General features: G+C 44.9%; 1 protein-coding gene across 1 annotated transcript in view; it reads right to left on the bottom strand.

The window, feature by feature from the left end:
• The window catches only part of LOC117364857 (cytochrome P450 2G1-like), a 245,215-nt gene extending 217,857 nt beyond the window's left edge, over nt 1-27,358 (bottom strand). The window contains exon 1 of the mRNA XM_033954561.1: nt 27,130-27,358. Within this exon, the coding sequence (XP_033810452.1) occupies nt 27,130-27,309 (180 nt within the window). The 5' untranslated portion in view covers nt 27,310-27,358. The remainder of the gene's footprint in view (nt 1-27,129) is intronic.
• Between the last annotated feature and the right edge of the window lie 249 nt (nt 27,359-27,607).

Genomic DNA, 27,607 nt, shown 5'->3' with positions numbered 1-27,607 from the left:
AACCGTTAAAGATTCAGTAAAACATGTATGGGGAAGTGTCACCCGCCTCCAAGACCAAGTTCAGGAACGTTTTGAGGAAATAGCTCAGGTCATGACAGCAATTTCCAATAGAATAGAAGAGTTGGAGGAGGCTGAGATCCAGCCTGAAGGGATTGAAGCTAAATCCCCAGAACCTCCGGTCTTACATTGGCTTAAAGATTTTGAAAATTTGTGTCCTAATCCACGGCCTGAGGAAAAGAAATTTAGAAATAGGAGACGTAAATAGTCTCTGACTTTAAGATGGTAAACCCCATGCTTATCGGGAGAAGCATTCATTTAACGGAGGGGGTATGTAACCAGACAAACATCATGCCTGAACTGGTTCCAGCTAAAGTTCCCACTAAGACACAGAGTAAAAACCCGGAAGGAAATGGACAAGGGTTGTGCTAGGAAAAATAGGGTTGATCTTCAGGTTAACCACCAGGGGGAGCCTGAAATCTCCGAGGTTCTCCTGGATGAACAGTATTTAGGTCACCACAGGAGGAGCCCAAGAGCCCCAGGCAGGTCTGCTGACTCGGGTAGAATAGGGCGTGCACCTAAAGTACAAAAAACAGCAGCTGAGAGCAAGCAGACAGGCTAGCTAGGGAGAAGGTTCAGACCTTTCCTCCCTGAGAGTCTCCTCGGGCCAAGCAGGGATGATACAGTCTCACCTATGGAGGTACAGGAGGCTGGAGAAATGCTGGAGGAGGTTCTTTCTGATGCTGATCTTCCAATGGAACTTGACAACCTGCCTGAGGAAGTAAGTCCTTGTGAGGAAGCCATGGAGGTTGGTCTTTCCATCAGCTGCAAGTCCTAATTAGCAGAAACAGTGAGTGTGTTTTCAGCTCCCTGTGATTGAAAGTGACTGTGTGCTGAAACTGGACCTTTTGGGATTTTTGCTTTTCTTTTCTTTTGCTTTTATGAAGCTGAAGGTGTCAGTTTTGGGAGAGGTTTGCTGTTACCTGGGAGGGCATTTTGTAGGCTATATTATAGCTAAATGAAAGCAAACCTGTGACACTCTCCTTTGCCTGGCAGTTTAGTATAGGGCTGCCAGAGGCTTCACTATAGGAGCACTGTGTACAGTGAATCCAGTGACTTGAACTCTATTTTGTACTACACTGTATAACCTGTTTGGGAGCAAGGTGCATTGAGTTCTGAGGTGAGACCAAACCTCAGAGGGGTGAAATAAGGAAAGCAGCTGAACTTTATATTTGAACTGTTTTGTTGCTCTTTCTTTTGATTTTGGACTGCTTGAAGATTTATGGTTTACTTACCTGTTTGTTGGGATTCATGATTTTCCTGATTTTTTATGTTTGGAAAGAATAAACCTGAGGCATTCTGATTTAGAACCTTTTTGGAACATTGTGGCTTTTGATTTAATTTGATGTCAGTCCAAGCCTGCAGGGTGACTCCAGTCCGGGTCACACGCAAGTGCTTTTATTTCTTGTAACCACTGAGGGGTGCTGTTGAGTCCCGAGTAGACCACAGTATGGGTTACACCTGCCTGTGACTCAAAGACCAGAATTGCCTAACCCTGCTCTAGAGCATGTGACTGAGAGAGAGCTGATATCCAAAAAGTGTTATGTATTAGCTTCAACTCAGTTGATCTCTATTGTCTATATTCATGTGTATTTCCTTTCCCTGATTCTATAAAGCAGTGTTTTTCAACCTTTTTTGGGCAAAGGCACACTTGTTTCATGAAAAAAATCACGAGGCACACCACCATTAGAAAAAGTTAAAAAATTTAACTGTGCCTATATTAACTATATATAAATATATAGGAATCAAATAAACACAAAGAAAGTATTTTATAATGCTGCCACCGCCACTGGGGAATAGGCTGCCACTGCCGCCATCGGGAACAGGCCGGCACCGAGTTCTCCCTGCTTCTCTTCCCCGCAGGCCCGACCAACTCTCGCCACCCGTCGTCAATTCTAATGTCGGAGAGGACGTTCTAGGCCAGCCAGGCAGCGATTGGCTGGCCCAGAACGTCCTCTCCGACGTCAGAATTGACGCGAGTGGCGAGAGTTGGCCGGCCCCACAGGGAAAAGCAGGGAGAACTTGGCGCCGGCCTGTTCCCGATGGCGGCGGTGGCACTCAAGTGGCTAAAGAGCCGCAGTTTGCCGGCCTAGGGACAACACTGGAGGGTGGCCAGCTGTGCACCCCCTTGGGACGTAAACCCGGGGTGGGGCAGACCGCCCCCCCCACCCTGGTATGCCACTATCTGTACCTCACTCCCTCCCTATGACCAAAAATTCTCCTTTCTTCTATTCCCCGTGTACACAACCATCTCTTTCCCTCCCTTCCTCTCTCCAAAGTCCATGCCTTCTGTGTCCAAACACTCATTCCCTCCCCCACCTCAGCATCTCTTTCCCTCCCTTCCTCTCTCCCAAGTCCATGCCTTCTGTGTCCAAAAACCCATTCCCTCCCCCACCTCAGCATCTCTTTCCCTCCCTTCCTCTCTCCCAAGTCCATGCCTTCTGTGTCCAAAAACCCATTCCCTCCCCCACCTCAGCATCTCTTTCCCTCCCTTCCTCTCTCCCAAGTCCATGCCTTCTGTGTCCAAAAACCCATTCCCTCCCCCACCTCAGCATCTCTTTCCCTCCCTTCCTCTCTCCCAAGTTCATGCCTTGTGTCCAAAACGCACTCCCTCCCCCCTTTTGTGTTCCGTTTTGCCTCCCAGCCCATCTTTGCAACTTTCTCAGCAAAACGAAGCTCAAGCCGCGAGGCTTGTCTTCTGCTTCCTGCCTGCCCTGCCGCACACAAATAGCCGAACGGAAGTATTCTCCGACGTCAGCGCTGACGTCGGAGGGCAGGCTTTGCTTAAGCCCTCCCTCCGACGTCAGCGCTGACATCGGGGAACGCTTGCGATCGGCTATATGTTAGCTGCAGGGCAGGCAGGAACAGAAGACGAGCCTCGCAGCTCGAGATGTATTGAACTCCGCGGGTCCCCCGTCCAGCTCTCTCCTGTCCACGTGGGGCGGACGCCCCTCTCCCTAGACTGGTGGTACTGCCCTGATGGCGGCCCTGACCGTACGGCACACCAGGCAACATCTCGCGGCACACTAGTGTGCCGCGGAACAGCGGTTGAAAAACACTGCTATAAAGGTTGCCTAAATTTTGGTGCCCAAATTTGGGTTTACAGGACAGATGCATATGCAAATTAGTTAATCAGCCATTATCAATTTTTGGTGTTAATTGACACTAATTTGTACATGTATGTGCATCTGCCAACACACTATTTTATAACACTGTGTGCTCAAAGTGTCTCATGTGCAACCCCAAAGAAGGAGTGGCCATGAGAGGGGCATGGGACAGTCACAGGCATTCTAAAAATGTAGGTGCATTGTTATACAATTCCTGGGTTGCATGTCCAATTTGCATGCCAAAATTCAAACCAATTTTCAGCAGGTGTAAGTCCTCGCTCTGAAATGTAGCTACGGGAATCAGACCTAAGTGATATCCTATAAAGGGCACTTGGTGCTGAGCACCCTTTATAGCATATGACTTTAACATGGATCTTTCTGGTGCCTAAAATTGACTATCCTGGTGAAGCTGGCAGGAAAAAGCTATTCTTGAGAAGCTGGTATTTATGATTTTAAAACACTTGTAAAGTTTAGGAGGTAATAGGCTCAAGAGAAATTTAAGGAAATACATTTTTTACAGAAAGGGTGGTAGATGAATGCAATACTCCCGGTAGAGATGGTGGAGACAAGGACTGTGTCTGAATTCAAGAAAACATGGGACAGACATGTGAGATCTCTTAGAGAGAGGAGGAGATAGTGGATGCTGTGAATGGATAGACTGGATGGCCTTTATTTGCCTTCAAGTTTCTTTGTTTCTATGTGAGCTGTATTCAGTGGCGTACCTAGCATATGTGACACCCGGGGGCCATTATTTTTTGCATCCCCCCATCTGTACGAAAAATATGATTTTTAGTAACAAGCCACACGTCATACTTGAGTACCTAGGAAAAGGCAGCATCTTACATATGCAGTGAGCAGTACAACATCAATACATCCATTGTAAAACTAAACAAGCCAGCCTAGTACAGATCAATCCTACACCGTCAATCATAACAAAAAACCATGTCTTTCGAACACACAGAAAACAGAAAATACCTTCGCCTAGTATGGAATATGTCATCACAAACTAACCCCTCCCTCTTTTACAAAACTGTAGTGTGGATTTTAGCCACGGTGGTAACAGCTCTGATGCTCATAGAATTCTGAGCATCAGAGCTGCTACCACCACGGCTGGTGCTAAAAAATGCTCCATAGTTTTGTAAAAGGGGGGATAAAATAGAAATACATAGACAAAAGTTAAATTGAACTAGCAAGAAGCTAGACTCTGCATACAATGCAACACCACAGAAACAGTGACACATGTCTCCTAAAGCAACAAATAAATAGAAAATTTTTGTTCTACCTTTGTCTTCTCTGGTTTCTGCTTTCCTCATCTTCTTGTTACTCTCTTCCTTCCATCCACTGTCCTCCATCTCTCTCTCTCTGCCCCTATATGGCATCTTCTCTCCTTCTATGCCCTTTCCAGAAACTGTATGCCTCCCCCTTCCATCTCTCTTTTCACCCCCATTGGTCTGGCATCTCTCTCCTTTCCTTCCCTCTCCCACACCTCTCTTCTGCAATCCCTTTCTTCCCTCATTTTCCTTTTCATTTTATTTCCTGCATCCATCTAGATTACATTCTTACTACCCTCTCATCAATTTCCTTTTTTACTGTCTACCTACAGCTCTCCACCTCTTTCCCTCACCCCCTCCAGTATTTCCCTAACTCAATCCTTTTACCACATCATGTTCCCTCCTTTTATTTATCCCCTCCTTCCAACCTCTGCCCTCTTCTCTCTCTCCCTTCTCTCCACTTCCATCATCTACCCCTTCTCTCTCTTTCCCCCCACTTCCATTATCTGCCCTCTTCTCTCTCCCCCTTCTCTCCACTTCCATCATCTGCCCCTTCTCTTTCTTTCCCCCCTCCTTCCATCATCTGCCCTCTTCTCTCCCCACTTCCATCATCTGTCCCTTCTCTCAATCTCTCCATCCACCACAGGCCCATCTTTCTCCCTCACCTTTCCGGTTTTGGCAACAAGAATGGCAAGCACCCTCCCCCCCCACCCCCCGTGAAGGCACTGAGCAGCATCGGCGTCTCCCCCCTGCCCCGCGACAGCACTCAAGTTCGGCCTCCTTCTCCCGGAATCAGCAGAACTTCAGATCGGCAACAGGTGCTCAGTCAAAAGCTTCCCCTGACTGAACTGCCTGGGTGGAAACAGGAAGCTGAGTCAGGGGAAGCTTTTGACTGAGCACCTGTTGCTGATCTGAAGTTATGCTGATGCCAGGAGAAGGAGGCCGAACTTGAGTGCTGTCGCGGAGCAGGGGGGCGCCGATGCCGCTGAGTGCTGTTGCGGAGGGGGGCGCCAATGCCGCTGAGTGCAGTCACGGGGCGGGGGGTGCCGATGCTGCTGAGTGCCGTCGCAGCCCAGGAATTTTCCGGACCTGTCCGGCTGTACACCCCCCCTAAGGCTGCACCCAGGGCAGACCGCCCCCCTCCCCTCCTTGGTACGCCACTGGCTGTATTTACCAAAGATTGTGCCTCTAATTCTGTGAAATTTGTTTCGTCATCTATCTGTATTGATCAGAACATGTTACTGTTTAGCTACCCACACTGGTAAGATTACCATTCATCTGGGTTTCCCAAGACATATCTTTGTAGAGGACTATCCAGGTGTTTTTTTTTTAACTTAGAGGAATTTATGGGTAATTGTCTGGGTTTACCCCCCCCCCAAAAAAAAAAATAAAAATAAAAAAAACATGCTGTCCACAAGCACACACACTTTGGGCTCAACATAATCCAACCTTTCCCTCCCCTCCCTGAGGTCTGGCTTGTGCTTTTCTTCCTCTCCTCCTGTTTAGTCTCTCCTGCGGCCCCTCCCCATTCTCGCGGACTTGCTTTTTTAGGGTTACCAGACGTCCGGATTTCTCAAGACATGTCCTCCTGGGTCTGGATTTTTCTTTGGAAAAAACTGGTAACCCTATCCCTTCCAAGCCTCAGATTCATTGCCTGATGCATCAGTGATTGAGACACTCACTTCTGGCTAGCTCCTGAACTCTGTTCTCCATGGACAGCTGATTATTTCAGCCACACAATGGTGATGTCATGGAACCAACCCGGCTAGTGCTCAAACTGAGAAAGCTCTAGAAAGCCTTCTGTGCTTGAGTCAGTCTTCCCGCCTACTGTATACAGTACATAACAACATAAGATTTGCCGCTACTGGGTCAGACCGGTGGTCCATCATGCCCAGCGGTCCACTCACACAGCAGTCCTTAGGACAAAGACCAGTGCCCTATCTGAGTCTAGCCTTACCCGAGTATGTTCTGGTCCAGCAGGAACTTATCTAACCTTTTCTTGAATCCCTGAAGGGTGCTTTCTCCTATAACAGCCTCTGGAAGAGCGTTCCATATTTCTACCACTCTGGGTGAAGAAGAACTTCCTTACATTTGTACAGAATCTATCGCCTTTTAACTTTAGCAAGTAGCCTCTCGTTCTCTCCACCTTGGAGAGGGTGAACAATCTCTCTTTCTCTACTAAGTCAATTCCCTTCAATATCATGAATGTTTCGATCATGTCCCCTCTCAGTTTCCTCTTTTTAAGGGAGAAGAGGACCAGTTTCTCTAATCTCTCACTTTACAGCAACTCCTCCAGTCCCTTAACCATTTTAGTCGCTCTTCTCTGGACCCTTTTGAGTAGTACTATGCCCTTTTTCATGTACGGCGATCAGTGTTGGATGGAGGGCATACCATGGCCCGGTACAGTGGCATGATAACCTTCTTAGATCCGTTTGTAATCCCCTTCTTAATCATTCCTAGCATTCTGTTCACCCTTTTCGCAACCGCCCCCTTGCTTTGTATAGACAGTTTCATTAACTTGTCTACAATTACTCCCAAGTCTCTTTCCTTGGGGCTCTCTCCGAATATAGCACCGGACATCCTGTATTCGTACATATGATTTTTGTTACTGACATGCATCACCTTGCACTTATCCACATTGAACCTCATTTGCCATTTTGCGGTCCATTCCTCGAGTGTGTCTATGTCTCATTGTAGGTCTTCGCAATCCTTCTGTGTCCTCACTACTCTGAATAACTTTGTATCATCCACAAATTTAATCACCTCACTCATCGTGCCAATTTCTAAGTCATTTATAAATATGTTGAAGAGCATGGGCCCAAGCACCGAACCCTGCGGCACTCTACTTGTGATGCTTTTCCAGTCCGAGTATTGTCCATTTACCCCCATTTTCTGTTTCCTATCCGCCAACTAGTTTTTAATCCATGTGAGTATATCACCCTCGATTCCATGGCTCACAACTTTTTGAAGTAGACATTCATGCGGAACCTTGTCAAACGCCTTCTGAAAATCTAGATATACGATGTCAACTGGGTAACCCTTGTCTATCTGCCTATTTACTCCCTCGAAGAAGTGCATTAAGTTTGTCAAGCAAAATCTTCCTTTACTGAAACCGTGCTGGCTGGTCCTCATGAGTTTGTGTCTATCAAGGTGATCAATGATGCGGTCCTCTATCAGTGCCTCTACCATCTTTCCCAGTACTGAAGTCAGACTCACTGGTCTGTAGTTTCCCAGATCTCCCCTCGAACCTTTCTTGAAGATCAGCATAACATCGCCACTTTCCAGTCTTCCGGAATCTTTCCTGATTTGAACGACAGATTGGCTATTAGTTGAAGCAGTTCAGCTATAATCCTTTCAGTTCCTTGATTACCCTTGGATGGATGCCATCTGGTCCCGGGAAATTATTTTTAAGCCTGTCTGCATACTTCTTATAGACTGACCGTCGACCCTGTCAGTTTCTCGTCTTCATTTCCTGTGTATAGCCTCTTGGCTTCTGGTATATTGGATATATCCTCTTCGGTAAATACAGATGTAAAAATTGTGTTCAGTTTGTCGGTGATTGCTTTGTCCTCCTTTAGTACTCCCTTTATTCCGTGGTCATCTAAAGTACCCACTGCTTCCTTCATGGGTCATTTTCCCTTAATGTATCAAAAGAATGGCTTAAAATTTTTTGCCTCCTTGGCTATTTTTTCCTCATAGTCTCTTTTGACCCCTCTTACCGCCTTGTGGCACTTGCTTTGATGTTTGTGCTTTTTCCAGTTCTCATCCTTTTCCATTCCTTAAACAAAGTCTTCTTGTCTCTGATCGCTTCCTTCACTGCTACAATGAGCCACGCTGGTTCCTTGTTCTTTTTCCTTTTGGAACCCTTGTTGATACATGGTATATATAGATTTTGCACCTTGGTGATGTCAGCCTAGCATTGCTAGCAGTCAGCATTTTCGGTTGGCCTAACCAATGTCAGCAAGGGCATATGGGAGATCACACTATTATAAATTTGGCTCTCTCACTCACCCATACCAGTTTGTAAATATGGTCATCGAACATCTATTTCGCTGCACCTCCTTGCAAGTACTTAGAACTCTTTCACCTCTGCCAACTGATACACTAGAGCAGTTTGCATATAGGATATGGGTAATACATGCGGTACTTAAAGAGCATGAACACTGGCCCAGTTCAGCAGATTATGGTCAGAGAGAGCAGAAAGAATTTCTATTAGAATTATTATCCCCTGAGATTACTAAACACCTTCTCTTGTTTTCTGAGGACCCTAAAGCAACCCCTTTTGATACTTTACTGCTCAAGATTGGGTCTGTGTGGAAGACCCAGCCAGCTCACATTATTTCAGTATCAGAAGCTAGGAAGTGGATGGCTAAAGGATCACCCCAATACAAGAAAACACCACACACAGAAAACAGAGGGCATGGCAGAGGTACTTACAGAAATTCCTCCACTTACATTCCTCTCCATGAACTCAGAAACCAAAAGGAAAAATTAGTAAAAGAGAAAATTAAATGGGAACAGTATAGATATACAATGTAGTTAGAATTGGACAGAGTGAAGAGTGATTTGACAGCCAGGAAAAGCTGTTAGTGTATAGGGCTGGCCTGACTCTCTGTGTCCAAATACCAAGGTGACTCAAGCCTTCACAGTCCTGCCGGACTCCTTTCACTTACCTGTGGACTCACTTCTGGAGACACAGGATAAGGGAAAGTAGTCAGACTCAGAATTCAGCTTGAGGTATGTTGCACCTTTGATATTGGACACTACCATAGAGGGTCAGGATAAATTAGCTTTGATTGATACAGGGAAGAAAGGAAGCAGGTATGGTAGAAGGAGGAGCAGGTGGTCAAACAAGTAAAATCATGCAATCTGGCAGGATCCATGGTATCTTTGCCAACTACCAATTGGCCAATGAAATGACTGTGTCTAGAGCAGGGGTAGGCAATTCCAGTCCTCAAGAGCCACAGGCAGGTCAAGTTTTCAGGATATCCACAATGAATATATATGAGATGGATTTGAATGTATTACCACCTTGAGATGCAAATCTATCTCATGCATATTTATTGTGGATATCCTGAAAACCTGACCTGCCTGTGACTCTCGAAGACCAGAATTGCCTAACCCTGCTCTAGAGCATGTGACTGAGAGAGAGCTGATATCCAAAAGGTGTATGAAATGCCATTAGAATACATAACACACCTTACCTCCTGCCAACTATCCCCCAGCCTGTGCTATCTTTGTGGGCTGAACATATGGAGAATTGGAAAACTCTTGTCTGCCAAATGAAAAAAAAGACTTTAAATTGGGGCTACAGTGCTGGAAAATGTGATGGAATTTGTGTGTCTGGCGATGGGTAACTTGGTGGGGGAGATCATCAATAGGTTACATCAGAAGGAGGGACTCGGAGGGAAGAAGATCCCAGAGCAGCCCAACATGCAGGAAGCATCTAAGAGGCTGGTAGGCCCATCCCTGGAGGTGCAAAGGGGCCTACCAGCCTCTTAGAAGCTTCCTGCATGCTGGGTTGCTCCAGAACCTTTTTCCTGCCAAGTCCCTCATTCCGCTGTAACTTCAGGTGAAACTGATTTTACCACATTCTCCAGTAACAAATTCTAGAATTTGATTACACATTGTATGAAGAAATATTTTCTCCAGTTTGTTTAACTTCATCGCATGCATTCTAGTCCTAGCATTTTTGGAGAGAGTTAATCCACATTTACCCTTTCCACTCCACTTAGTATTTTAAAGACCTCTATCATATCACCTCTGAGCCATCTCTTCTTCAAGCTGCAGAACCCTAGCCACTTTAACCTTTCCTCATAGGGAGGTCATCCCATCCCTTTTATCATTTTTGTCACCCTTCTCTGTACCTTTTCTAATTCCGCTATTTCTTTTTTGAGATATGGCGACCAGAATTGCACATAGTATTCACAGTGCAGTCATACCATAGAGCAGTGGTTCCCAAACCTGCCCTGGGGGACCCCCAGCCAGTCAGGTTTTCAAGATATCCCTAATGAATATGCATGAGAGAGATTTGCATACCTGTCACTTCCATTATATGCAAATCTTTCTCATGCATATTCATTAGGGATATCTTGAAAACCTGACTGGCTGGGGATCTCCCAGGACAGGTTTGGGAACCACTGCCATAGAGTGATACAAAGGCATTATAACACTTTCATATTTGTTTTCCATTCCATTTGTGGTACCATAGAAGGACTTGTAGCCCAATACCTCACAAATTACCTGGAAGACCACAATCTTCTCCACCCCTCTCAATCGGGGTTCAGATCCAACCACAGCACGGAGACCCTACTAGTAACCCTACTAGACACAGCCCGACAGCACCTCAGCAAAGGCAGAAGGATGCTGATAATTCAACTTGATCTATCCACAGCATTCGATCTGGTTGATCACACCATCCTAATACAGACACTAGAAGCCATAGGGATTTCAGGCAGGGTATATAACTGGTTCCAAGGATTCCTTAAAACCAGATCTTATAGAGTTAAATCAAACAATCTTAAATCAGATCCATGGTCCAACCCCTGCGGGGTACCTCAAGGATCACCACTCTCACCTACTCTTTTCAACCTCTTTTTATCCTCTCTGGGTTCCACCCTAGACAACCTAAATGTAACCTCTTTCAGCTACGCTGATGATATCACCATACTTCTACCCTTTGATTCTCCTGACCCCACTTCTACAGAAAAATTGGAAAAAACCCTACAAGCAGTGGAAAAATGGATGACAGACCACAAACTGAAACTGAACACGGACTAAACAAAATTTCTACTCCTCGAAAAGGATAAGAACCCCTCCACCACAGAACTAGAAATTAACTCCACCAAATACCATATACAACCCACCCTTAAACTCCTGGGAGTAACAATAGACAGATGCTGCACAATGCAAGCCCATATCAACAAGACCACCCAGAGAGCATTTCTAGCCATGCGCAATTTACGTAAAATCAGAAAATTCTTCGACAAAGAGCAATATAGGCTCGTAATCCAATCCCTAGTACTAGGTCTACTGGACTACTGCAAGATCCTCTACCTGCCTTGCCCTGCAACAATGATAAAACAATTACAGACAATCCAAAACACTGCACTCAGACTGATCTACTCGCTAAGAAAATTTGACCACGTCACCACTGCCTACCTAGACTCACACTGGTTACCAATACAAGCGTGAATCCAATTCAAATTATACTCTATTATTCAAAGCAATAAATGGCTCAGCCCCCAATTACCTAAACAACCGCCTGAACCAAAATCTCGCCGCTAGACAAAGAAGATCTAAGATTCCATTTACCTACCCCCCACTCAAAGGCACCCAGCGTAAGAAGATGTTTAACAGTCTGCTAGCGACGCATGCAGCGAAATTGGACTATGCCATCTCCAACCTGCTGATGACAACAAGCGATTTCAAATCTTTTCGCAAAGAAGTCAAAACCCATCTATTCAAAAAATTTATACAGATATCATAACTCCAACCTGGATTCCCCTCAGTGTGACTCCCCCATTCTCCCTTCTTCACCAGTTACCCTTCCCCTCAAAGCCCAAGCTTGTCAACTGCTTCCCTAACTGCATATATACTGAAACTGCACTATATCCTATCTGTACAGCATCCCAAATTGTATATCCACTGGAATAGCCCAATCCTCCTTGCCGTATCCCATTCCCTAAACTATACTACACCATTCTTCTTGTAACTCCTCTGGAAATGTTCTTCTTCTTGTAACTCTTCTGGAAAAGTCCAGAAGTCTCTTTGTAATCATCCTGGAAATGTCCAGATGTCTCTTTTGTAATCCGCCTAGAACTGCAAGGTTGAGGTGGAATAGAAATCAGTAATGTAATGTAATGTACCAGTAACTCCCCTACATCTTCCTTGGTCAATACTGAAGCAACATTTAATCTCTCTGCTATGGCCTTGTCTTCCCTGAAAGCCCCCTTTACCTCTCAGTCATCGAGCAGTCCAACTGATTTTCTTCCCATCCTCTTACTTTTAATATATTTTACTTTGTGTTTTTGCTTCCAGTGCAAATTTTTTTCAAGGTCTTTCTTTGCCTTCCTTATTAGCACCTTACATTTGACTTGCCATTCCTTGTGCTGTTTACAATTATTTTCAATCGGATCCTTCCACTTTCTGAAGGATTCTCTTATAGCTCTAATAGCTTCCTTCACCTCACTTGTTAACCATACTGGCTGCCATCTGGTCTTCCTTCCTCTTTTTTTAATACATGAAATATATCTAGTCTGGGTCTGCCATCTATGCATGATGTAAATTTTTTACCTTTTGTAGCTGCTTCTTTAAGTTTCTTTTTTACCAAGGAGAAGCCACTACAGACAGACCAGCAAGCGAACAGCAATGGATGCAGCAGACAGAAGCACAAACAACATCAAAGCAGGTGCCATAAGGTGGTAAGAGGGGCCAAAAGAGACTATGAAGAAAAAATAGCCAAAGAGGCAAAAATCTTCAAGCTGTTCTTTTGATATATTAAGGGGAAACGATCCGCGAAGGAAGCGGTGGGGCCGTTGGATGACCATGGAATAAAGGGAGAGCTAAAGGAGGACAAAGCCATCACTGACAAACTGAACACATTTTTTACTTCTGTATTTACCAAAGAGGATATATGCAACATACCGGAAACTGACAGGAAACTGACAGGGTTGACGGTCAGTCTAGAAGAGGTATGCAGACAGATTGATGGGCTTAAAAATGATAAATCCCTGGAACCAGATGGCATTCATCTGAGGGTCATCAAGGAACTGAAAGGGGCTATAGCTGAACTGCTTCAACTAATAGCCAATCTGTCGATCAAATCAGGAAGGATTCCGGAAGACTGGAAAGTGGCAAATGTTACGCCGATCTTCAAGAAAGGTTTGAGGTTAGATCCAGGAAACTACAGACTAGTGAGTCTGACCTCGGTACCAGGAAAGATGGTAGAGGCGCTGATAAAGGACCGCATCAATGATCACTTTGATGGACACAATCTGATGAGGACCAACCAGCATGGCTTCAGCAAAGGAAGATCTTGCTTGATGAACTTGCTGCACTTCTTCGAGAGAGTAAACAGGCAGATAGACAAGAGTGACTAGGTCGACATTGTATATCTGGATTTTCAGAAGGCGTTTGACAAGGTCCCGCATGAACGTCTACTTCGAAAAATTGCAAACTATGGAATCAAGGATGAAATACTCACGTGGATTAAAAATTGGCTGGCGGATAGGAAACAGAGAGTGGGGGTAAATGGACAATACTCAGACGAAAAGCATCACAAGTGGAGTGCCTCAGGGTTCAGAGAAGAGCAACCAAGATTGTTAAGGGGTTGGAGGAGCTGCCGTACAATGAAAGATTGGAGAAACTGGGACTCTTCTCCCTTGAACAGAGGAGATTGAGAGGGGAATAGAAAGATGAAAGGGAGAAATGTTGGATATGGTGGTGGAGAGGGAACAGAGTGATAGGTTGAAGGGGATGCAAGGGGAAGGAATGTTGAGCATAGTGATGGAGGGTGAGATGTGGCATGGTATTGGAGAGGGGTGATAGAAGGAGAAATGGGCATGAGGCTGATGGGCAGTGGTGAAAAATGCTGCACATGATCTGGGGGATGAGAGAGGAAGAAAAGTTGGATTCCTGGAGGGATAGAGAGAGAAGTTGGTTGGGAAATGGAATGAGGTCTGGAGGAGAAGCAGCATGCAGGAGAAAGAAAGAAACAAACAAAGAAACAAAGAAAGAAAGAAAGAAAAGTCAGAAGAAGAAAGTACAACCAGATACTCATGAAATCACCAAAGGTAGGAAAAATGATCAAAATGTGTCAGTTTTGAGAATTTATATCTGCTGTCTATATTTTGCACTATATTTGTCTATTTTACTATAGCTGTGAGAGGTGACATTGCATATTTTAAAGTCATCTGCCTTCACCTCTTTGAAAAAATCCTGAACATAAATAATTTAAATTTTTTCTGCGTACACTGCTTTGTGCTTTCTAATTTTGTGGTTACCATTATGTATTAATAAGATTAGTATATGAAAAATGGATGGAAGAAATTGCATTACAATTAGTATTATTATTTTGGGGGTGGAGTAAGGAGGCAGAGTTTGGGTGGGTCAGGAGCAGAGTTTGGGCAAGTCTTTGGCGGAGCTTGGGCAGGGTACTCGGCATAAAAAGGTTGAGAAACACTGTTCTAAAGCAGTGTTCTTCAACTTTTTTACACCCGTGGACCGGCAGAAATAAAAGAATTATTTTGTGGACCGGCAAACTACTAGGACTAAAATTAAAAAACCCCGTTTACGCTCCATCTCTGCGAGCTCGGTCCCCGCAAACCATCTGATCCCATCTGCACAAGCCGCAATTATGATTTTATATTGAACGTATTTTATTAAAGTATAAAAAGAAACAATATTCTGAACAATTGTGATTTTATAAATACAAATATACAGAGCACGGACCAACAAAACCCCTGTCTCCCCTCCCCTTCACATATATCCCCTCTACTATCAAGAAAACTGAACAAGCCAAGTTATTATAAAATACTACTTAGAAATATCATGCTAACAGAATACTGCAGTCCCCAGTTATGTCTCTAGCAGGATATATATTTCAAATCTGATATATTCTAATGACAAAATAGAAATAAAATTATTTTTTTCTACCTTTTGTTGTCTCTGGTTTCTGCTTTCATCTTCTTTTCACTCTTTTCCTTCCAGCATCTGCCCGTTCCATCCAATGTCTGCCCTCTCCCCCTTCCATATGTATCTGACTTCTTTCTATGCCCCTCTTCCCTGTCCATCCAGCCTGTTCCTCCTCTCTCCTTTTTACATCATTCATTTCAGCTTCACTGCCTTCTTCATTTTTATCTCTCCTACACCAGATCTAGCATCTTTATCCCTCTCTCATTTCTCTGCTGACCCCCTTTCCAGCATCAATGTCTCTCTACTTTCTCATTCCTCTCTCTCCCCTTTCCCTCATCTGATCTCTCCATTCCACCCTGACCCCCTTCCCCTCCTGTAATCTCCCTGCCAGCTGTTTCCTTCCTTTTTTCTTTCTCCCTTCCCTCCTTCCTTTTTTTCCCTTCTCCCTTTCCTCCTCCCTCTATCCAACATTAACTCTCTTCCAATCCCTTTCCCTCCTCCCCTCCCAGCAGCATCTCTCCTTCTAATTCTCTCCAAGTCCAGTAACAGCTCTCTCTTTATCCAGCAGCTTCCCAGCCTCCTACAGTGGCTTCCTCCCCTTCCAGCAGCTCTCAGTACTTGCCTGCAGGAAGTTGCCGGTAAATCACTGACCTGGCAAGTAGGAGAGCTGGTGGGAGGGGAGACAGCCACTGTGAAGGCTCCCCAGGATCTTGCTCGCACACGCTGACCATCTCCCTCCACCTGCATCTGTATCTGCAGCTCTCTCCATTCTACCTGCGACTTCCCCGCGGCCCTCTTCAGCAACTCGGCAGGGGTGGCGATCAATACAGGCTGCCGACATCGGGAACTTCACTCTCTGAGTCCCGCCTATTTTGTTTCAACTTCCTGTTTCCTAACAAGCGAGACTCAGAGAGGGAAAGCCCCGACGTTGGCAGCCTGTCTTGATCGCCTGAGGCTGGGAGGAACATTAGTCGGGAGGAACCGCAGTCCAGTGGTGTACCTAGGGTATGTGGCACCCGGGGCCCATCATTTTTTGACACCCCCCCATGTAAAAAAATATTTTTTGTAATGACAATGAAACGGAATAAATGGTCAGAATAGAAACAGGCAGTGAAAATTTTCTTATATTCCTAACATAACATAACATAAATTATGTCTGAATTGTCATGACATCAGAAGTACATATGGAGTAGTTGCAGGTGATGCTTGGGACAGTTCTGATTGTGTTAGTTCGGTTTTATGTGTTTTTTGAAAAGAAGGGTATTTATTTCTTTTTGAAGGTTTTGTAGTCTGTGGTCGAGGTCAATAGGTTGTAGAGTTGGGGGTCGAGTGTTGCAGCTCGAATGGCTAGGAGATTGTCGAACAGTTTTTTTCATTTGACGTTTTTGGTTGGAGGGTGTGTGAATGATGCGTGAGTTCTCCTATGTCTGTTTGAGGTGGATTGAATTATTTAGCTGAAGAAATTATTTACCCCCTCATCCCACACACATTAATTCTCTTCCATTTTTGTTCCCATTATTAAAAACACTGATAAGTTCCCAGAAAAAAAATACATTAAAATAAGAAGTGAAAACAAAGGCCCCTACAGATGAAAACATAACATAAGAATAGCCTAACTGGGTCAGACCAATGGTCCATCATGCCCAGTAGCCCATTCTCATGGTAGCCCATCCAGGACACTAATACCTGGTCATAACCCAAAGAGTAGCAACATTCCATGCTACCGATCCAGGGCAAGCAGATGCTTCCCCCATGTCTTAATAACAGATTATGGACTTTTCCTCCAAGAATTTGTCCAAATCTTTCATAAAATCAGCTACACTATCTGCTTTTACCATAACTTCTGGCCACTTCATTTTTAAGTTTAGATCTTTCCTTTCAAACAGAGACCTTGCTAGATGTCAAATGCAGCACAAAGTAACTTCACATGGACTTAGCTGTGCAGGAAATGTGAATCTCCTCATACACCCACCATATAGTGCAAAAATGTGCAAAGGTCTGTTTTTTTCTTTCGATCACTACATAGCCTAATGCCACACAAGCAGCGCTGTTACAAACATATTCTGTAGGTCAATGCTAAGGATAACAAAGTTTCCTTCCTTGGACCAGAAGGAGATATTGATAAACCACTGGAAGAGATCCCAAAACAACACCCAAAGACCCACTCAGTGTGTGAACCAGTTGAGTGGAGTGGACTAACTGGGGGGTGGAAATGGGCCCGGAGTTTGCTCAGCAGAATTTCCCAGACCACCTCTTCCTCTCAACACATTGACACGCTGCCACCGCCACCACTAGGAACACCTCACTGGGTAGGCCAGCAATGCTTATAAACTTTATAAAACACATTATTATATTTTCTTATAAAGCACATATTTTAATTGAGCTCTCTGACATCCTCAGCCTTTCCATTCACAAAAATAGAAGGAAGAAAAGTTCCCATTTCCTGCTGTCTCATGTCCCCGGCCTATACAATATTTTTTTTCTGCAGACCCTTCAAAAGTCTGACCAAATCCTTGTTTCACTTGCATTATAAAGTACTGAGGATGCCATCTCTCCCCAATCCCAGGTCCTAAAGTCTAAGACAGTAGCGCAAACTAATGCTGCCAGATTCAGGATAAAAATTTCGATTCGATTCAGCCTATTGAATTGGTTTTTCAATTCGATTTTCCTGCCCAGTTGGGTGATTTTTTTCAAAAATCCTGGTGGGTTTTATTGCTTTTTCACCCCCTTCGGCTTCTCCTAACCACACTGGCGCTGTGGTGTAAATAAAATAAAGAAACAAAAAGGACTTTTCCTCTCTCACGTTTGAAGTCCAACACCAGCTCTGGCAGGATACACATTTCAAATCTGACATATTGTAATCACAAAACAGAAAATAAAATTTAATTTTTCTACCTTTTGTTGTCTGGTTATATTTCAAATCTTGTTGGTCCAGGGCTCTGGTTTTCTTCTGATAACTTGCTTGCCAGGATCTCCTTCTTTCTTCTTTATGCATGCTAACTATCCATCTGCCAACTCAGTCCTCCCTTTCCATTTCCCTTCCCTCCCAAGGAAGTCTGGTATCTTTCCTTTTTTTCATCTCCCTCCACAGATCCACCTTTTCTTAATTACCCTTTCATCCGGCATCTCTCCCTCCTTCCCCACCAACCCAGAGTCCACCATCTCTCCCTTTCTTTTCCCAATTACCCTCCTATCCAGTATCTCTATCCCTCCTCCACACCATCCCTTGTGTCCAATTTCTCTCCCTTTCTGTTCCTTCCCTCCCTAAATCCCATGGCCCATCATCTCTCTCCCTCTCCTCTATTTTCAGACCCATTATTTCTTCCCCCTCCCCAAAGTTTGGCATAAGCACATCTCTTTGAAAACCCCCTTCCCTCCATGTACTTCTAAACCAGCGTCTCCCCCAAAGGCCTGTCCCCCCTTGAAGGCCTGTCCCACCCCCTTGTAGGCCTGTCCCCCCCTTGAAGGCCTGCCTGCCTGTCCCCCCTTGAAGGCCTGTCCCCCCTTGAAGGCCTGTCCCCCCCTTGAATGCCTGCAGCCCCTTCAATGCCTGCACCCCCCCCGAAGGCCTGCACCCCCCGAAGGCTTGCACCCCCCTGAAGGCCTGCACCCCCCCTTGAATGCCTGTCCCACCCCCTTGTAGGCCCGTCCCACCCCCTTGTAGGCCTGTACCCCCATTGAAGGCCTGTCCCCCCCCCTTGAAGGCCTGCCTGCCTATCCCCCCCTTGAAGGCCTGCACCCCCTTGAAGGTCTGCACCCCCTCCTGAAGGCCTGCACCCCCCCGAAGGCCTGTCTCACCCCTTTGTAGGCCTGTTCCACCCCCTTGTAAGCCTGTCCCACCCCCTTGTAGGCCTCTCCCCCCATTGAAGGCCTGTCCCCCCTTGAAGGCCTGCCCGCCTGTCCCCCCTTGAAGGCCTGTTCCCCCCCCTTGAAGGCCTGCACCCCCTTGAAGGTCTGCACCCCCCGAAGGCCTGTCTCACCCCTTTGTAGGCCTGTCCCACCCCCTTGTAGGCCTGTCCCCCCATTGAAGGCCTGTCCCCCCCTTGAAGGCCTGCCTGCCTGTCCCCCCTTGAAGGCCTGTTCCCCCCCTTGAAGGCCTGCACCCCCTTGAAGGTCTGCACCCCCTCCGAAGGCCTGCACCCCCCCGAAGGCCTTTCTCACCCCTTTGTAGGCCTGTCCCACCCCCTTGTAGGCCTGTCCCACCCCCTTGTAGGCCTGCACCTTCTTGAAAGTCTGCACACCCCCCGAAGGCCTGTCCCCTCCCCCTTGAAGGCCTGCCTGCCTGCCTGTCACCCCCCTCCCCCTGAAAGCCTGCCTGCCTGCCTGCCCGCCAGCCCCAACCTGAAGGCCTGATGCCCCGACTCACCCCAAGGACCGCTCGCCCCCCTGGCCTCCCCGCACCACCTATGAAGCAGCCCGCAGCAGGATCGCGATATCAGCGATCCCTGCGCTGCTTCGGTGCTGCTTCCTGCACCGCGGTCCCGCCCCTCCTCTGACGTCAGAGGAGGGACGGGTCTGCGGCGCAGGAAGCAGCACCCAAGCAGCTCAGGGATCGCTGACATCGCGATCCTGCTGCGGGCTGCTTCATAGGTGGTGCAGGAAGGTCAGTGGGGCGAGCGGTCCTTCGGGGGTGGGGGGGACTGAACGGCAAGGCCGGACCGCCCCCCCCCGCCCCCCTTTAGTACGCTACTGCCGCAGTCGGCAGGAAATTTAACTGCCGACTGGATCTCGCCGGCTCTGCGTGGACCGGCAGAAATTTTCTGCGGACCGACACCGGTCCGCGGACCGGCGGTTGAAGAACTGTGTTCTAAAGTATACATATTGAGATAATTAAGTCTGTCCCCATACTCCTTATGACGAAGACCATGCACCATTTTAGTAGCCTTCCTCTGGACCGACTCTAACCTTTTTATATCTTTTAGAAGGTGCATTCTCTAGAATTCTACACACTATTCTAAATGAGGTTTCACCAGAGTCTTATACAGGGGCATCAATACCTCCTTTTTCCTACTGGCCATACCTCTTCCTATATACCCAAGCATCCTTCTAGCTTTCACCATTTACTTTTCAACCTGTTTGGCCATCTTAAGATCATCACATACATTCATGCCCGCTCTTCTGTCATGCACTTAAGTTCTTCACCCCCCCTAAACTGTACCATTCCATCGAGTTTTTGCAGCCCAGATGCATGACCTTGCATTTCGTAGCATTAAATTTACTGTCATATTCAGATCTTTTTCAAGCTTTGTTAGGTCTTTCTTCATGTTATTCACACCATCTGGGTGTCTACTCTATTGCAGATTTTAGTATTTCAGCAAAGAGGCAAGTCTTACCTTCTGCAATATCACTTATAAATATGTTAAAAAGAATAGAACCTTGAGGCACATCACTGGTAACATCCGTTTCCTCAGAGCGATCTCCATTAACCACTACCCTCTGTCGTCTTCCACTCAATCAATTCTTGACCCAACCCATCACTTTGGGGCTTATCCCAGGGGTATTGTTTATTTATTAGACGTCTGTATGGAACATTGTCTCAGGTTTTGCTAAAATCTAAATATACCACATCTAGCACACTCCTTCTATCCAATTCTCTGGTCACCCAGTCAAAGAAATTGGCCAGATTTGTCTAACAAGAGTTACCTCTAGTGAATTCATGTTGCCTCTGGTCCTGTAATTCAACGGATTCCAGAAACTTCACCATTCTCTGTTTTAAAAGCGTTTCCATTAATTTGCTTTACCACAGAAGTCAGACTTATTGGCCTGTAATTCCCTACTTCTTCCTTACTTCCACTTTTGTGTAGAGTGACCACATCCGCACTTCTCCAGTCCTCCGGTTCCACTCCCAACTGTAGAGAAGCTTTGAAAAGGTCAGTCAGCGGAGCCACCAGAACTTCCCAATGTTTCTTCAGCACCCTCGGATGTGTACCATCCGGCCCCATCGCTTTGTCTACCTTTAATTTAGCTAGCTCCTCACAAAAAACAACCCTCTGAAAATCGATCAGGGTCTACCATTCCTCCATCCCTCTTCATGTTTGTCTTCTGCAGTCCCACTCCCGGCACTTCAGCCATGAACACAGAACATAAATATTTCTTATGCAATTCAGCCTTTTCTTTATTAGCTTCTACATATTTCTCCACTTTTGAGCCTCACAATGCCACTTTTGTACTTCTTCCTATCAGTGATATATCTAAAAAATGTCTTTTCTCTCCATTTTACCCTGTCTACTATTTTTTCTTCCATTTGTATCTTTGCTTTCCTGACTACTCAACCAGCCTCTCAGCTTTTCCAGATATTTTTGCCGGTCTTCCTCTTTCTGTGATCTTTTGTAGTTTATGAAAGCTGACATCTTATTCCCCTTCTCATCTACTACTTTTGAGAACCAAAGTGGCCTTCTTTTCCTCTTACTTTTACTTACTTGCCTCACAAAAGGTTTGTTTCCCGTACAATAACTCCTTTCAGTTTTGCCCACTGCATTTCTACTCTTTCCAGACATTCCCATCCAGACAACAATTCTTTGACGTAATCTCCCATCTTTTCAAAGTTAGTTTTTTTTAAAGTCTACAACCTTTACTTTTGAATGAGCCCTCTGTGTATCCATTTTAATATTAAACTGTGCCGTGCAGTGATCACTGCATGCCAGATGATCACCCACTGTAATATCAGAAACACTTTCTCCATTTGTAAGCACTAAGTCCAGAATGACCCCATCCCGTGTGGGTTCCATTACCAACTGCTGGAACAGTTCTCTTTATAGAGAATCCAGGATCTACCTTCTTCTAGAAGACCCCACAGTAACATAGTAACATAGTAGATGACGGCAGATAAAGACCCGAATGGTCCATCCAGTCTGCCCAACCTGATTCAATTTAAATTTTTTTTTTTTTCTTCTTAGCTATTTCTGGGCGAGAATCCAAAGCTTTACCCGGTACTGTGCTTGGGTTCCAACTGCCGAAATCTCTGTTAAGACTTACTCCAGCCCATCTACACCCTCCCAGCCATTGAAGACCTCCCCTGCCCATCCTCCTCCAAACGGCCATGCACAGACACAGACCGTACAAGTCTGCCCAGTAACTGGCCTAGTTCAATCTTTAATATTATTTTCTGATTCTAAATCTTCTGTGTTCATCCCACGCTTCTTTGAACTCAGTCACAGTTTTACTCTCCACCACCTCTCTCAGGAGCGCATTCCAGGCATCCACTACCCTCTCCGTAAAGTAGAATTTCCTAACATTGCCCCTGAATCTACCACCCCTCAACCTCAAATTATGTCCTCTGGTTTTACCATTTTCCTTTCTCTGGAAAAGATTTTGTTCTACGTTAATACCCTTTAAGTATTTGAACGTCTGAATCATATCTCCCCTGTCTCTCCTTTCCTCTAGGGTATACATATTCAGGGCTTCCAGTCTCTCCTCATACGTCTTCTGGCGCAAGCCTCCTATCATTTTCGTCACCCTCCTCTGGACCGCCTCAAGTCTTCTTACGTCTTTCGCCAGATACGGTCTCCAAAACTGAACACAATACTCCAAGTGGGGCCTCACCAATGACCTGTACAGGGGCATCAACACCTTCTTCCTTCTACTGACTACGCCTCTCTTTATACAGCCCAGAATCCTTCTGGCAGCAGCCACTGCCTTGTCACACTGTTTTTTCACCTTTAGATCTTTGGACACTATCACCCCAAGGTCCCTCTCCCCGTCTGTGCATATCAGCTTCTCTCCTCCCAGCATATACGGTTCCTTCCTATTATTAATCCCCAAATGCATTACTCTGCATTTCTTTGCATTGAATTTTAGTTGCCAGGCATTAGACCATTCCTCTAACTTTTGCAGATCCTTTTTCATATTTTCCACTCCCTCTTCGGTGTCTACTCTGTTACAAATCTTGGTATCATCTGCAAAAAGGCACACTTTTCCTTCTAACCCTTCAGCAATGTCACTTACATACATATTGAACAGGATTGGCCCCAGCACCGAACCCTGAGGGACTCCACTAGTCACCTTTCCTTCCTTCGAGCGACTTCCATTAACCACCACCCTCTGGCGTCTGTCCGACAGCCAGTTTCTGACCCAGTTCACCACTTTGGGTCCTAACTTCAGCCCTTCAAGTTTGTTCAACAGCCTCCTATGAGGAACTGTATCAAAGGCTTTGCTGAAATCCAAGTAAATTACATCTAGCATATGTCCTCGATCCAGCTCTCTGGTCACCCAATCAAAAAATTCAATCAGGTTCGTTTGGCACGATTTACCTTTTGTAAAGCCATGTTGCCTCGGATCCTGTAACCCATTAGATTCAAGGAAGTACACTATCCTTTCTTTCAGCAACACTTCCATTATTTTTCCAACAACTGAAGTGAGGCTCTCCGGCCTGTAGTTTCCTGCTTCATCCCTGTGACCACTTTTATGAATAGGGACCACATCCGCTCTCCTCCAATCCCCAGGAATCACTCCCGTCTCCAGAGATTTGTTGAACAAGTCTTTAATAGGACTCGCCAGAACCTCTCTGAGTTCCCTTAGTATCCTGGGATGGATCCCGTCTGGTCCCATCGCTTTGTCCACCTTCAGTTTTTCAAGTTGCTCATAAACACCCTCCTCCGTGAACGGCGCAGAATCTACTCCATTTTCTCGTGTAACTTTGCCAGACAATCTCGGTCCTTCTCCAGGATTTTCTTCTGTGAACACAGAACAGAAGTATTTGTTTAGCACATTTGCTTTCTCCTCATCACTCTCCTCATATTTGTTCCCAGCATCTTTTAGCCTAGCAATTCCATTTTTTATCTTCCTCCTTTCACTAATATATCTGAAAAAATTTTTATCTCCCTTTTTTACATTTTTAGCCATTTGTTCTTCCGCCTGTGCCTTCGCCAAACGTATCTCTCTCTTGGCTTCTTTCAGTTTCACCCTGTAGTCCTTTCTGTTCTCCTCTTCTTGGGTTTTTTTATATTTCATGAACGCCAACTCTTTCGCCTTTATTTTCTCAGCCACTAGGTTGGAGAACCATATCGGCTTCCTTTTTCTCTTGTTTTTATTGATTTTCTTCACATAAAGGTCCGTAGCCATTTTTATCACTCCTTTCAGCTTAGACCACTGTCTTTCCTCTTCTCTTATGTCCTCCCATCCTAACAGCTCTTCCTTCAGGTACTTTCCCATTGCATTAATGTCCGTACGTTTGAAATCTAGGACTTTAAGTATCGTGCGGCCGCTTTCCACTTTAGCCGTTATATCAAACCAAACCGTTTGATGATCGCTACTACCCAGGTGAGCACCCACTCGAACATTAGAGATACTCTCTCCATTTGTGAGGACCAGATCCAATATCGCTTTTTCCCTTGTGGGTTCCGTCACCATTTGTCTGAGCAGAGCCTCTTTAAAGGCATCCACAATCTCCCTATTTCTTTCCGATTCCGCAGACGGAACATTCCAGTCCGCATCCGGCAGGTTGAAATCTCCCAACAGCAGAACCTCCTCTTTCCTTCCAAACTTTTGGATATCCACAATCAGATCCTTATCAATTTGCTGCGATTGAGTCGGAGGTCTGTAGACTACACCTACGTAGATAGAAGTTCCATCTTCTCTTTTCAGAGCAATCCATATCGCTTCTTCCTCTCCCCAGGTCCCTTGCATTTCGGTCGCTTGGATATTGATCTTTACATAGAGAGCTACTCCTCCACCTTTATGACCATCTCTGTCCTTCCTAAAAAGATTATATCACGGTATGTTTGCATCCCATCCATGTGATTCACTGAACCATGTCTCTGTGATAGCAACAATATCTAGATCTGCCTCTAATATCAGGGCTTGCAGATCATGAACTTTGTTGCTTAGACTGCGAGCATTTGTGGTCATCGCTTTCCAGCTATTTTTCAGCGATAATCTCCTTTTTCGTATGGATTTTTGTGTCGTTTCACTTTCCGTTGCAATACTAAGAAATGAGTTGCTGATATTGCTTATGTTGCAGCCTTTACTACTATCACATCTTTTCTTTTGCCGGGGGTGGTCTCTATAATTGTCCTTCGTACATACACCACCCCCACCTTCTAGTTTAAATGCCTAGAAAAATATTGTCTAAATTTCTCTGCAAGGTTTCTTTTTCCTGCTGTAGTAATATGTAGCCCATCAGTGCAATATAGCTTCTTGTCCTTCCATGTATTTCCCCATCCTCCTATGTACCTGAAGCCTTCTTGATGACACCAGGCTCTGAGCCATCTATTAAAGTCCTCTGTGTTTTTCATTCTTTGCTCTCCTTTTCCATATGCAGGCAGTATTTCAGAAAAAGCTAAAGTCTTTACAAAAGGTTTTACGCCCTCACCAAGCTCCCGAAAAGCTTTCTGTGCTGCAAGTGTGGAGTTGTTGGCCAGGTCATTTGTTCCCAGATGGATAACAACATCAGTGTTAAAATCCTTAGTTTCTTCCTTAATTATAGTCAGTATTTGCCTGGAACTCCTGGTAGCTGAGGATCCTGGAAGACATTTCACTATTTTGGTCTCCTCGCCCTGTGTTCCAAGGTTAATGCCTCTGATGATGGAATCCCCCAACAGTAATAGTTTTCTGTTTTTGGCTTTTTTATTTGTACTTAGGGTGCTCTTGTTCTCTTGAGTTTCCTTCATTGGTTCCAGTCCCACCTCCCTTCTGTTTTCCTGAGTATCGCAGAGCACTAGTGGAGCGAAGGAATTCTGTAGAGGTAATATTAGTGAAGGTGGATGTTTCTGTGTTACATGTCGCAGTCTTCCTGAGCCTACTGTGACCCATTTATTCCTGGGCTGTTTTATTCTTTGAGGTAGAGGTGGTAAGTTGGTATGATTTTGTGGAGTGATGGAAGCTGCTTTAATTGTATTCAATTCTTGTTTAAGTTTGCAGAGCTCCTCCTTAATACTGGCAAGTTGAAGACAGATGGGGCAAGCCTTAAGCCTCCAAATAGTATGTCTTGGAATTAAAGCACCACAGTGATTGCATAGAATAAAGGTCATCTTGATTGGTTGTGAAGTCCTGATTATATGGGTCTATATATATGAATAGTGGTCCCTGGGGTTGGTGGGACTATAAGTAAGACTACTAGTAAGGCAGAAATATAGGCTCTTTACCACCTAAAACACAGTATTTTAAACAAAACTGCAGGTTCTATCAGTGCTACCCTAAAACACAGGATTTATAACAAGATTTTCCCTACTTTAGTCACCCTGAGCCACAGGCACCAGAAATATAGGCTCTATACCACCTAAAACACAGTATTTTAAACAAAACTGCAGGTTCTATCAGTGCTACCCTAAAACACAGGATTTATAACAGGATTTTCCCTACTTTAGTCACCCTGAGCCACAGGCACCAGAAATATCAGCTCTATACCACCTAAAACACAGTATTTTAAACAAAACTGCAGGAAGAGGAAATAAGATTTAACAGAGGAAAGAGAAGGATTTTTTTGTGCTTTTTTATATTTTTTTTTAGTAAGAAACAGGGAGGAGAAGAGAAATTAAGCAGATATAATGCTGAAAACCAGTGAAAAGAGCAGAATATGAAATGCTAAGTAATTTAGCTTTTAGAAGTTCACAGCCTGTTAAATTCACCCATTAGTAAAACTTCCCCTTTTTTAGATATATTCCGAATGTATGCTCTTAAATTTCTGTCCACTTCTTCCATCTGTGAAGGAGGCCTGAATATCACACCAATGTAAATATGTTTACCATTCCCTCTTTCCAAATTGATCCAGAATCTAGTTCTAGTTTAAGTAAGCCTGATTAAAATATGTTTGATGGATATGAGCAAATGGCTCCTTCCAGAAAAATTCTGAAGTGCTTATACCATTGAGTAAGTTGATGGGCTACTCCATTGTTATGAAGGAATAAACTATTATATTGATTGATGGGTAGCCATGTAATTCCTTCTCTATCATTCTACAGGACTGAATTATTATATATCTGAAGACAGGAGAGAATAGATTGTTAATGCCAATGGTCTTCTAGTGTAAAATAGCCCTAATTGTGACCTTCCTACAAACTATATTATTTTCACTAAGGTAATCTGCCTAATGCTTAGCCAAACAAAACAGGGATTATACTTACCTTCTTGAAAGAGTTCAATATGTTATTAGGCCTCATCTGCAGGATGTTACCTATGAATGGTAGGGGAGTAGGACCTGGGGGCATCTTCCCCCACTTCTTGATACTCCCCCATGCTGATAGAAAGACTAGAAAAGATAAGAAGAAAATGAGGAAAAGAGTTACACCATCTCCAAGTATCATTTTGCCATCCGTGGAGCCTGCCAAGTGTGATTTTACATGCTGAGAGAGCAAGGTCCTTTTTATAGTGTGCTGTGGCACTGAAAATCAGTGACATTCATAAGTTAAACTTTAAACCTTACATAGCTTGATAAATGAATGCTGGTAGTGTCCCATGTCCTGGTTGGCTGGAACTAGTAGAAGGCTAAATGACTTCAGTCCAGGTATCGAAGCAGGGCATAAAGCAAAGATAAACATAGATAAGAATTTGCTAACTAGCAAAACAACAAGTGACCAGAATACCTAGTTTTTTGAAGGAACA

This window comes from Geotrypetes seraphini, chromosome 8 (genome assembly GCF_902459505.1).
Source record: "Geotrypetes seraphini chromosome 8, aGeoSer1.1, whole genome shotgun sequence".
In the NCBI taxonomy this organism is placed as follows: Eukaryota; Metazoa; Chordata; class Amphibia; order Gymnophiona; family Dermophiidae; genus Geotrypetes; species Geotrypetes seraphini.
Note: the sequence above shows the minus strand (reverse complement) of the source record. Positions and strands in the feature narration are given on the sequence as shown.